The 12,694-nt window shown below is 37.4% G+C and overlaps 1 protein-coding gene across 5 annotated transcripts in view; it reads left to right on the top strand.

The window, feature by feature from the left end:
- Positions 1–12,152, top strand: part of DMXL2 (Dmx like 2) — a 47,995-nt gene extending 35,843 nt beyond the window's left edge. For 3 of the 5 annotated variants that reach the window (XM_021537462.3, XM_021537461.3, XM_021537465.3), the window contains exons 31-44: positions 427–512; positions 748–949; positions 2,123–2,240; positions 3,022–3,084; positions 3,479–3,565; positions 3,645–3,766; positions 4,422–4,560; positions 5,471–5,531; positions 5,608–5,735; positions 7,343–7,420; positions 8,014–8,105; positions 8,680–8,732; positions 9,344–9,561; positions 10,685–12,152. In XM_021537462.3, the coding sequence (XP_021393137.2) occupies positions 427–512; positions 748–949; positions 2,123–2,240; positions 3,022–3,084; positions 3,479–3,565; positions 3,645–3,766; positions 4,422–4,560; positions 5,471–5,531; positions 5,608–5,735; positions 7,343–7,420; positions 8,014–8,105; positions 8,680–8,732; positions 9,344–9,561; positions 10,685–10,894 (1,657 nt within the window). In that variant the 3' untranslated portion in view covers positions 10,895–12,152. The remainder of the gene's footprint in view (positions 1–426; positions 513–747; positions 950–2,122; positions 2,241–3,021; positions 3,085–3,478; positions 3,566–3,644; positions 3,767–4,421; positions 4,561–5,470; positions 5,532–5,607; positions 5,736–7,342; positions 7,421–8,013; positions 8,106–8,679; positions 8,733–9,343; positions 9,562–10,684) is intronic. The other 2 variants (XM_021537464.3, XM_021537463.3) reach the window with 1 other exon arrangement.
- The last annotated feature ends 542 nt before the right edge of the window (positions 12,153–12,694 follow it).

Here is a 12,694-nt window from a genome sequence, read left to right as displayed (position 1 = left end):
TAAAAAAATACGGATCTCTTGCACCATCCAACGTACATCAAGCAATTTTAGTACTGTGGGCAGACTTGTCTGTGGCAATGGGATTACGGAAATTACAAATTCTCATCACAATAACAGTTCCCCATTTACTTGCCAGAAAAAACGGGATTAGGAAGTTAAAGTTCTGTGGTTTGCAGTTTTTTGGGGAGGTGAAAACAACAGAGAAACACCCATTTTCATTTTTAAGCTCAACATAAGGTACCACAATGCCAGCTCTAGAATAATGATTTAGACTGCTGATTTGAGCATGTCGTTTTTTAATGAGGTGCAGGTTAAATACAACCTTTCTAAAGTGTTTTTCTAACCTCTGTATTTGCTTAAAGAGGAAAAATGCTCTGTAGATAACTCTTAATGTTTTTTTTAACACAACTAAATCTTTTTATACAGCTGGGCTCTTCTACATCTGACAATGGTAAAATTAGTTCTCCACAACATTAAGAACTTCTTTCCCATTGCTGGTCTGGAATTCACTGGTATGCTAAATCCTGCTTTACATTTTATCTTTATATATATATGGCGTTCTATCATGCTTCATGCTTTAATTCTAACTTTAAAATTAAAATAATTAAATATATTATTTATTACAATTGCCAACATGTATGTTCCTTTCAATTTTTTTTTTAATATTTATGTTATTATGAAGGTATTATACTCACTGTAGCTTAATTTTTTTTCTCTGAGCCTTATGTCATTAATATTTCTGTTTAGATCTGCCTGTAACATCTCCATTGGGCATTGCTGTAATAAAAAATTTAGAACACTGGGAACAGATTCTTCAAGATAGAATGGACCAGTTTGAAGGCCCACCTCCAAACTACATCAATACTTACCCCAGTGACCTGGGTGTAGGGGCAGGACCAGCTATTCTCCGCAATAAAGCAATGATGGAACCTGAGAACACACCATTCAAGTAAGTATTTTTTTCCTAGCAAAAATACATTATTCGATCACAGAAATTCTAAAGAGGATTTCCTCCTCATGTTAAACAGCCAAATGAAGGCTGTCTAGCTCTTAGGTCTAAGTAGCCAATGTTTTACAGAAACCATCTTCCCACACCTTTTTGTTCATTCTTATGCAGCTGCCTGTCTCCTGCAGCAGCCTTTGCTTCTTCTGCTGCACCTCTTACAGTTGCAACAAGAAAGGAAAATTAGGAAAGAGCAGAGGTTGTAGGAATCAAGGGCAGTGGCTGCTGCTATTCAACCTGTTTTATTATTTTTTCAGTAGCAGTTGTCTCTCACTGTGTCCCAGCAACAGAAGAGTTATATAATACATGCAGATGTCTGGGGGAGGAGAAAAACAGTTGTACTAAGGTCCTTTTAAGGCTGATCTTCCTGTGTTTAGACAGTGTCATGCCTGGAGGTGTCTGTAAATGCAGATAGTGAACTGTGTTTTCAACTCAAAAATAGCTTGCTTTTCTCAATATATTAAACTACAACTGAGTCAACAGTGCAAAATGAGTCAGCAGTGCCCTGGCAGCCAGGAGGGCCAAGCGCATCCTGGGGAGCATCAGGCACAGCATGGCCAGCTGGGCAAGGGAGGGGATTGTCCTGCTCTGCTCTGCTCTGCTCTGGGGCAGCCTCACCTCGAGTGCTGGGGGCAGTTTTGGGTGCCACAGTATAATAAGGATATAAAACTATTAGAGAGCATCCAAATGAGGGCAGTGAAGGTGGTGAAGGGTCTGGAGGTGAAGCCATGTGAGGAGTGGCTGATGGCACTGGGTCTGCTCAGCCTGGAGGAGACTGAGAGCAGACCTCACTGCAGGTACAGCTTCCTCCTGACGGGAAGAGGAGGGGCAGGCACTGATCTCTGATCCCTGGTGACAGTGACAGGACACAAGGGAATGAATGGCCTGAAGCTGTGTCAGTGGGGGCTTAGGTGTGTAATTAGAAAAAGCTTCTTCACCCAGGAGGGCACGAAACAGGCTCCCTGGAGAGGTGGACACAGCCCCACCAACAAAGTTCCAGAAGTGTTTGTTCAACACTCAGGCACACAGTGGAATTCGTAGGCTTGAGTTAGGCTTTAATGATCCTTGTGGGTCCCTTCCAACTCAGGATATTCTGTTTCTTTCTTCTGTTTTATCCAGATCAAAGGATTACTCAGCTCTTCCAGCAAAAAGGCTCTGGCATTTTCTTGTGAAGCAAGAACTTCTTCAGGAGACTTTCATAAGATATATATTCACAAAGAAAAGAAAGCAGAGTGAGGTAAACGAAGGATGTAACTTTTTTAAAAAACAAAGCTCAATTATAACTGTTCCTCAGTCTCCTCAGTATTTAATTTTCCTTCCCATTTTTCATTGAAATTTCAGTTTCTCTCATTTAATAATGTTTGGATCTTTTTCAAAATCAACATGACTGTCATGTTGTTCATTGGGATATCAACTGAACCAAATATTTTTAAACAAGACATAGCTCACATTTATGTATTTGAATACTATCCTAATAAACAGAACATTTGCAATAACAGTAAAAAGCAAATTTGAAAATTCTTTCTTCTTTTGGTGTGTCATACTGAAAAAGGAATTTAAATGTGCTACCCATTTGTGTATATGTATATATGCATGAGTAATATATACATATAAAGGTAATATTATATAGTAATATATAATATGGGGCTTTACAAATTATACCAGTTACAACTGCTATGTTCTAACTAAAAATTTTAGCCAACACATAAATATCATGGGAAATAAGTATATGATTTAATATCTTTTAGAATTCCTGTAAGTATGGAGTTTGTGTGTGTATTACTCCTCCATTTATTTACTATATCATACATTTTGTGTTCATCTAGGAGGCATTACATTTTAAGTGAGTTTGTTTAGATTCCTGTCTTAGTTTTTGTGCCTTTTATAAAAAGTTAAAAATACATTTGTCATCATTTACTGACAGAGTGGCCTTTAAAATCTAGTTTGGAATGTTTCATTCTTTTTTTATATTTGTTTGTGCATGTGTTTTGTGTTTGTGACTGTGTGATGTTATGTAGTCTGTAGAAGATCGTGTGGAGCAGGTCAAACAAAACTGCGTAGCAGAAGATCACAAAAACAAGGTAGTATCCCTTCTCCCAAACCTCTAGCACATTCTTAAAAGTTCTGTGGAACTGGCTTTTCTTTTCTAATGTGACTAACAGAAGCTGTGTGTTCTGTGTAGTCTGTGTGACAGGCTTTTAATCCATGAACTAACTTTGGATGTCCTGATAATTGGGATGAGTGAACACCTTGTAAATAGTGCTGCCCACACAACTTTGTGTTCCTTACACTCAAATATCACTTTTGGCTACTAGAACACCAAAGAGTATGAGAAGTCTAAAGTTTAGCTGCTGAAACAATGCTAAGGCCACTGAACTTTTCTTGCATGAATTTTGTATAGATTTTTGCACTCTGAATGTATCATTACAGAATGGATTTTCACACTAATTGAAGTTCTTTATAAATGTTTTGTAGGTTGAAGCAGATCTTGGATACCCTGGAGGAAAAGCAAAGATCATTCACAAAGAATCAGATATGATAATGGCATTTGCAGTTAACAAGGTACGCCTCAAATACTACAAGAAATATAATAAAATATCTTACTTATAGTTAGTATAAATTTTGTATTTGTGCTGCATAGGCAAACAGCAATGAAATTGTTTTGGCATCTACACACGATGTTCAAGAACTTGATATTTCAGCTCTACTTGCTGCTCAGTCATTTATATGGATTGGGGAAGAATACGACAGAGAGTCTAAAAGGTAAGACTGTTTCTTTGTGATTATATTAATAAGAGTATTGATTTTCTGTGAGGCTGTGTCTGTATTACCTGTGTAAGCACAAATGGAGCATACAAAAAACATTAATTACTCTTCTTTAGTAGGTTTCAGATTGCTTTGCAAGTGGAGGAAAGCCAGAGAATAATTACTGTCTCTAGGAATGCTTGCACTGCGCAGTGGGGTGAAATCCCATGTGGTGCATAAGATAATGAAAGAAATGCTACCTTAGACACCCTGCAGTTCCCTTGCATCAGTGCAGGTTGGAGGGCAGCTGTGGTAGCTGATGCTGGTTGTTCCTGTCCCCTCCATTCCTGCACTGAGAGCTGTGAATGCATCAGCTGCAGCGAGCACTCTGCTGTACCAGCACACTGCACACTGCACACACAGGGCAGGGACAGCCCAACGATATTCTTCTCAGGGAAGCTTATATTCTTATACTGGGATCATCTCTTGAGATTAAACATGGATAGATTTGGGGCTCATGGAAAGAATTTGTACTGCATAAGTGCAGGAATTATCAATTTATAGTCTCATTATTGTCACTTCCTCTACCCATTGCCATTAGGCTCTTGACAAATAATTAAAGATTATTAGGAGCAAAGAAGCATTTGTTTAAAGCAGAACTGTTCTTTCCCAGTTCTGATGACGTTGACTTCCGTGGTTCTACCACAACACTGGCTCCTTCAAGTGCACCATCCTTTGGAGTGAGTCAGATCCAGCCATCTCCATCCATGCCCTGGCTAGGCACTGGGCAAACCAGCACTGGAGCTGGTGTGGTGAGTACTTCTGTGTGTGTAGCTCAGGAGAGGGGACTATTTATCATCTGTTATTTACTAGAGAGATCTAGTGTGCATTAGTCATCGTACTGTCAACCCAGTATTGACAAAAAAGGCCAACAGCAACCAAGACCTGGTCAAAAAGAAAGCCAAACTAAGCATTTTTTCATACACTGTGGCACAGAATTATTGTGATGTAGAAAATAATGGGTCGGTCTGGGTGGTTTATTGTGGGAAATAGTAGAGGTAAGAAGACTTTCAGAAAGCTGGGAAAGCAGGCCTTAGAAAGAGAGAAAAATTAGAGTGAGCTGCAGCTGCAAAGTCTGAAAGCAGAAAAGTTACAATAGTACAGTAAGCAAGGACATGAAACAATAGTTTGAGTTTTAGACTTGGCCAAGATAGACCTTAGAACTGCAGAAAAATATGCTTAGCAAGATAGAAGGTTTTAAGCTTAATAATGAAGTATTGTGTATTGTTAGTAGAAAGCATACAAGCAAGCATTGTGTGATGCAAGTGTACGTGTGCTTTTAGTGACTGGCTAGAACAATTGTCTGTAAGTTTTAACAATATGCTATTGGTTAGAAAGTTTTTAAAATGCTCTGTAACAAAGAAATCTTTAGCTGCTGCTGGCAAGACGTGAGCTGTTGCCATCTTCCAATTGTCTCAGCCATGTAATGAGACTGATGCTGCAATAAAGCTCAAGGAACTTATCCCAGCAGTCCTGTCTTGTTCATGAAAAACCACCAACAGTTTTCTTTCTTATGGGAATTCTGATGTAGGACCATTCAAATAACATTAGCTTAATAGATTTTTTTAACTAGGGGACACTTACCATGTAATAGTATAAACAAAATTGAATAGTGTATGTCTTTTTCAAAATTATTTTAATTTTTCTTCGTTTCATGTAAAGCTGATTAAAAGAAATCTGAATAACATCAAGAGGATGGCTTCACATCCAGTCCATCAGTATTGTAAGTGAATCATTATTATGGAATTGATAATTTTCTACAAAATACTGTACTATTAATGATCATCTTTTAATCTTAGATCTTACAGGAGCACAAGATGGAAGTGTCCGAATGTTTGAGTGGACAAGGCCACAGCAGCTAGTGTGCTTCCAGCAGGCTGGAAATGCCAGGGTGACAAGGATGTATTTCAATGCCCAGGGAAATAAGGTAAGTACAACATGTAGGGTTTTGTAGGGGGGTTGGAGATTTTATTTATAAGGAAACATTTGGTTGTGCTGTGACCTCTAAAGCAGTTTTACTGCTGCCATGCAGAACTCTTGGGTTACCCTAGAACAATGATATTGTGTTGTGCATTTTGGCTGCATGCGGGAGCTTTGTAATAAACCCTGACCCTTATTCTGCTTTCTCTTCTCTCAGCTCCACACTGCTATCCCATATCCTATTTGCCACATTTTCACACTATTTGTTCTCCCTCTTCAAAAATCTGTGTTCCCATGTGGTGACCTTTTTAAATTAAATATTTTTTAAAAAACTAAGGAGATTCCTTATTTTATAGATGTACACTTGTATCAACAATAGAATCATTAAGGCTGGAAAAGACCCCCCAAGATCATCAAGTCCAGCTGTCAATCAGTATAGGTACAGGTCTTCAAGAAGTGCCTCCCACTTTGCATTCTGTCCAAGATAAAGTTTTCACAGAATGCATTACCTAGAAGAACTTGGAAGACAGGAATAATTCAGCCCAGGAGTTGAAGGCTGTGAGTGTACTCCACTAGAGTGGAGAGCAGAAAGAGTACAAAAAGGCATGCTTTGGCCAGAAGTGACTCTTTGAGGGATATGAGTTGCAGAAAGAGGAGTGGAGAAAGAAATTGGGAGGAATACCCACCTCTTCAGTTTTTCATGTTGCCCATTCAATTATTTTAACAGGTCTTGTCTGCATTTTTACTGACAAAATATTTCACTTCATTATAGTTAAAAGCTATAAAAAGTTAATTAAAGGTGTTTGGGCATGACTGTACATAGCTATAAAACAGCAAAGGTGACATAGCTGGAAATATAAAGTACCTCTCAACATATCTATTTTCATGTGGCATAGAATGTTATTTAAACTTATTCTAAAACTTATTCTAAAAATGTGTTTTGAGATATTGCAATCTTACCATTATGTGGGAATGAGTCTTAAGTCAGAAATTAAGATGTACTTGTTGTTGCTGTTTTTCACATGAAGGTCATTCAGGCAGGACTTGTAAAACCCAACTAAAAAGAGAAAATATAAAAAATATTTCTAAATATTTCTAAAATTATTTTCTGAAACATTTACAAAATATGCTGCATAGAATATACAATATAAAATGTTATTTGTTTTGGTTAATAAATACAGTTCACTCATTTTACCATTCATGACTACAATCTTTCCATAATTGTTCTTACCATGTTTTTATGGCATGCTGTCATGCATTTTGTTTTTTAAGCATTTTCAAGTAGAGTCATGGAGTAATGATGCCTTTGTTAGCTTTAGCATCTAACAGTAGGATTTGCAAGATAAGCTTCCATGCTTTCTGTATTTCCAGAAAAGAATTGAGTATGCAGGAGAGCATCAATCATTACATAATCATTAAACAATCAGCATTGAACTCACTTGCCTTCTAGACTAGTTTTTATTTTTTGTCTTCACGATCATTGTTACTGATACTCAATTTGCAGGGGAAGGCTTTGTGGTTCAGGTGGGTTTTTCCCTGAAGTCAGCAGTTTACTGTCATGAAGCATCCAGTAACCACCATGTCGTGCTAATAAATGCAGTTTATTCCTTGCAGTGTGGTGTTGCTGATGGTGAAGGTTTTCTAAGTATTTGGCAAGTAAACCAAACCACCTCAAATCCTAAGCCCTACCTGGTAAGTAAACAGAATTTTTTTATTGTTATTATTATTGTAGAGGAAAGCAAAGTCTTTGAAACTTGAGACAGGCCCAGAGTGTATGACTTTAATGAGACATATTTGATTTTGCTGGTTTTTAATTTACACACTTCATCAAAACAACTGCAGAGTTTCAATGATACAAAACCAATTGTAAAACCAATTGACCATAACAATAAGCTACAGTATAATTACAAATACTCCTTCAACATTGCCCATGTTTAAATTAATAATCAGAGCCACAACTAATGATTTTATAACCCCAAGACTTAGTAAAAATACACTCTTCAACACATTTTACTGATTCTTAATATGAAGACCATGATTAATTTAAAACTCAGGCTGTTGTCATTCACTATACTGTGGATTTGTTCTTTGTCACTTATTGTAGTATCTTTTCATTTTATACTGGATTTTAATCCATTGTTCCATTCTCAAACTGTCAGTTTTTAAGCTTTGTTTCAAAGACTCTCTGTGTTTTGCTATCACTGACATCAGACTGACAGTAGTTACATTTGATGCAAATAACAACTGCTAAGATTGCACTTTTCTGTGTCTTTTATTTTTAATAGAGTTGGCAGTGCCACAGTAAAACCACAAGTGACTTTGCATTTATAACCTCCTCAAGTCTAGTTGCTACATCGGGACAATCCAATGATAACAGGTGTGTTTAAAGAAACAGTGAAGAATTTCAAAACTACTTTTTCATCTCCCTTAACTTGCTAAACTCTTAGGCATTAATGTGTGGCTGACATTTTAAGGCTCATTGTAATAAGTTTTGTTACAGCTTGAACTTGCCAGATAATTTCTTTGAAGATTGTTCTTCAATTACTTGTTTCCAAGTTTAGTTTGTGTGAGGAGTGGTCAATAATTAACCAGTTTTTTCAAGTTGTATTCCCAATGTAACTACTTTGACATGATGCTGTTGCTGCGGGGTAGAAATCTGTTCAGCAAAGCAGGATAATTCTTTTTCTTTGAAAATAATAACTTCTACAATTATTTGCCACAACCTTTGATCAGTACACATTTTAAGGGTAGAAGGTAAAGTTCCACTAAGAATCACAAAAGAGCAAAGAAAATAATTAAAACTCTTAGTTCTTTGCAAATGCTCTCCAATAACTGCAGTTTGTTCAGTTCTGCCTTCTAGACTGACATAAAATGAGAGTACTTTTGAAGTCATGTCACCCCATGAGTCACTTGGCAATAGGCCATAATGATTTTGGATTTTTCTCCCTCAGAAATGTGTGCCTCTGGGACACCTTGGTTTCATCTAGTAACAGTCTTATACATGGTAAGTGCTGTGGTGAAAATTGAACCTCTGCTTCTTACTAAGGAAATAGAGCTTGTGTGTGCATTTGGTGCAAGGGGAAGATCTTGTACTGGGGAACAGATCTAAGTTTGTGTTGCACACTGATACATGCACCTGGTTCTACATATTCTCTAGCATGATGGTAATCTGCTCTATATGGAGAAGTATGAAGAACGTCATAGAATGGTTTGGGTTGAAAGAGACCTTAAAAATCATGTCTTTGCACTCCCCTTGCCATGAGCAGGGATACCTTTCACTAGACCAGGTTGCTCAAGATCAGCTATACTTTTTCTAAATCAGGAATTTATCTGAACTTCATATGGTGAATTTTATATTTTCTCAAAATTTTAAGTCAGGTATGACCCTGTATTCTAAAGTAACTTAGACTGCATGTCATGCTTTCTTGTGCATTAGATCTAGGTATTTCTTAAGAGAGGACTAAGCTGTCAGCTGATAAGACATTACCCATATGAAGGAATATGTCTGCAGAGTTAGAAAATATTCAGGTAGCAATTTCTAGAAGAAAGGTATTTTAAGATTGAGAGCTACTTACAGTTTCAAATATTTTAAATTCTGACATCCTTCTTCTTCAGCCTTCACTTGTCATGACCACGGTGCCACAGTACTTCAGTATGCACCCAAGCATCAACTGCTCATTTCTGGAGGTAGGAAGGGATATATCTGCATCTTTGACATCAGACAGAGGCAAAGCCTGTTCACCTTCCAAGCACACGAGTCAGCTGTTAAGGCCCTTGCACTGGATCCTTCCGAGGACTATTTTGTCACGGGCTCGGCCGAAGGCAACATGAAGGTAAGGCATGGAGGAGCTGGGTTCTGGAGGAGGCTGTTTGGCTGAAGTAGTGTACTGTCTTATGGAAATAGCCAGATAAATGCAGTAACAAAACAAAAACAATCCTCAAAACCCCAAACCTACGCTTGATATATAGCTTGCTTGCTTTACATTTATACTGCAAACTGAAATGTACTGAAATATACAAGTAGGTTTTTTTTCTCTTCTAAAGAATAGACTTCTTAAAATTGTGACACTGATTTTAAGTAGATAATGCAAAGTGCATGGTTCTGAAATCTTACCTTTGTTTTTCTCTCACTTAAAAATGTTCTGGCTTTGCTGTAGGACATTTCTTTGTAACACAGGGAGGGGGCGCTCAGCAACTTCAACATTGTGTAAAGTTTCTGTATCTCCAAGTTCTAATTTTTTCTCCTGATGCTATAGCCCCAGACAGCTACTGAGAGGTCAGAGTAGCAAGAAACAAACACCAACATGAAAACAAATGAACAAAACAAACAAACGCACACAAAAAAAAAGGACAACAACAAAAAAAAAACCCCACACAGAAATACAGTCCCTGTTTTAAGGGCCATTTTACCTGAATACTAAGGGAAGGAAATACAACATGGTAAAGAGAAGGTAAATACAGTTTCTTTCCTATTCTGGAGGACTGCTTTACAGGAGCTTTCATGGCCTGACCTTGCTGAGGCTCCTGCTACTTAGGGCACAAGAGGCAGCTGTGCTTCCTACCCCTCTGCACACTAATTAATTACTATCTGCAGCATTCATTAGCAGGAAAGCATTTCCAGCTGCTGGAAAGCTGACAGCAGTGATCTTGGATGAAAATGCAACCTTTTCCATTTCTGCAGCTTTCATGGGGGCAGCTGGGAGAAGGACTCTGATCAGATAACATGGGGAAGCTTCACCCTGCCCAATACCCAGCTGGTCCACAGTAAGGCAGCCTTACACTGCATCAGCAGCCTCTCAAGACTCTTGGGATTATAGTAATTGTTGCAATGAGGCAACAAAAAAAATATCCTTTACCTTTCTCAACAGAGTTTAGAACAGCCAGGAATCTGAAACATTAGGGTGGAAAATACAAATCCTTTAATATTGATCTCCTTTTGTCATTCTTTCGATACAGGTGTGGAGACTGACTGGCTACAATTTAATTCATTCATTTAAAAATGAACATGCTAAGCAATCCCTTTTCAGAAATATTGGTGCTGGTGTCACCCAGATTGAGACTGTGCAAGGCAATCGTATCTTCTCCTGTGGAGCAGATGGCACACTGAAAATGAGGGTTCTTCCCAATGCTTTCAATGTACCTTCAGGCATTTTTGACATTCTGTAGCATCCTGTGAGCTAATCCTGGTTTCTATAATGTCCCTATGAGTAGCTAAAAACACAGTGATATGCACTGTGGAAAGAACACATTGTGTTTCCTTTCAAATCAGTTACTGCAGCATTAAGTATTATGGGGAGAATACCAACACTTTTACAACAGGTGTATTTTGAATATGCCCATAAGGATCACTGGAGTGGAAGTGCATGTACTGGATTGTAAAAGCAAGGAATTCAACCCAGTATTGTTGGTCTTGGGGGAGTTATTGCTCAGTAACCCACAAGCTGCATTTTGTGAGTGTTATAAAGATCCTGGCAGTTGTCAGTCACTTCACAAGCACTGTGGCTCTACAAGTCAGTAAGCATTTCTGACATGATTTTGATTACTTTTATTCTGGTTTTTCCCACTAAATGAAGCATGTATACAACTTCTCATTGTAAAATAGTTTAGTTTTAATTAAGGGTACTCAGTGTATTTGATTTCTGCAGAAAGTGTAATGGATGCGAACGCCGTGGAACATGTGCAATCAAGGACGTACTGTGAGAGATGTATCATTTTATGCTGAGATTTTTTTTCCCAGTTAGTATTATTGCACAGTTGATACTGTAACTTGCACATCAATACATTTTTAAATGCAATGGGGTTTAATTTGCACAGTATTTTCCTTTCTTTCTGAGCTATGTTTTCTATTGGACACCTGCCTTTACTTTAGGAATGTATTGTAAGCACTAAATGTTTGTAGTGAAGACATCCAGCATTCTAGTCAGCTTTGAGTTTTGAAAGTCATTTGTTCAGAAAATACTTCATTAAATGAAGCTGTTAAGAGAATACCAATGGAACATATAATGCCACATTTCAGATGAATGTCAGGCTTTATGTGGCCAGCTAGTAAATAGTGGATAAAACTGGTAACTAAATTATTACCAGAGTATATTGTATAAACTATGCAGAGTTCAATATTGTTTGCTTGTAATATAACTAGCTACTGTTGTCAGATGTATTTTTCTGTTGTAAACAAAAAACATGTTCTTTAAGGACTGGAATGGATGTCTGTGTATTTAAATGTTAACAAACTGTCTTATTCCTCCAATGAAATTTTGATGTCTGTGCTGTATTGTAAGATATACTAGAATAAAAAGCACCTTTCTCCAAAGGTGATTTTAAATTGCAGCTTGTGAAGTAGGAGACGTATGAAAAGAAAGAAGGGTAAATGTCACTGTTTAGTTTTCCCTTTGTAAGTTAAATAAATTACTTTTATTTCATGAAATAGCCCATTCTAGAACTCTTCCTTATATTTAAACAGATTTATCTAAATCTCCAGTACATTGACTGGATACTTACTGAGTTAGCTTTAACTTGACCTCAGACTGTACTGAAATAAAAAATATTAGCTGTTTACATTTTATTTTCAGCTGTTCTTGACAAGTGCAAGGTTAACAGAATTAAGTTCCACAGCTGCAAGAAGAAAAGAGGTAGAATTTCCTGCCCTTCCTTTTCCAAGAGATTGATCCAAGTGTTTCAACAATGTTATGCAGAAGTTTACCACGCTTTGAGATAGATACATTATCTAGAAAATATCACATCTGATTTGAACTGTGTTTGCCTGAGTATATTGCTGACTTTAGGGGTATTTTAGCTGTATTGTGGTATTAGTACCACAATTCAATTTTTGAAAAAAACACCACAATCAAACAAACATGAAAAAAACTACCAACCAAAACTTCACACCCCCCCACAAAAGTCCACAGCCCACAGAATTGTAGCTCTGAAGTGTGAAGTGTCACACTGGTATGAATAGACTTTTTAGTC

This window comes from Lonchura striata, chromosome 11, assembly GCF_046129695.1.
Source record: "Lonchura striata isolate bLonStr1 chromosome 11, bLonStr1.mat, whole genome shotgun sequence".
NCBI classification, from domain to species: Eukaryota; Metazoa; Chordata; class Aves; order Passeriformes; family Estrildidae; genus Lonchura; species Lonchura striata.
Note: the sequence above shows the minus strand (reverse complement) of the source record. Positions and strands in the feature narration are given on the sequence as shown.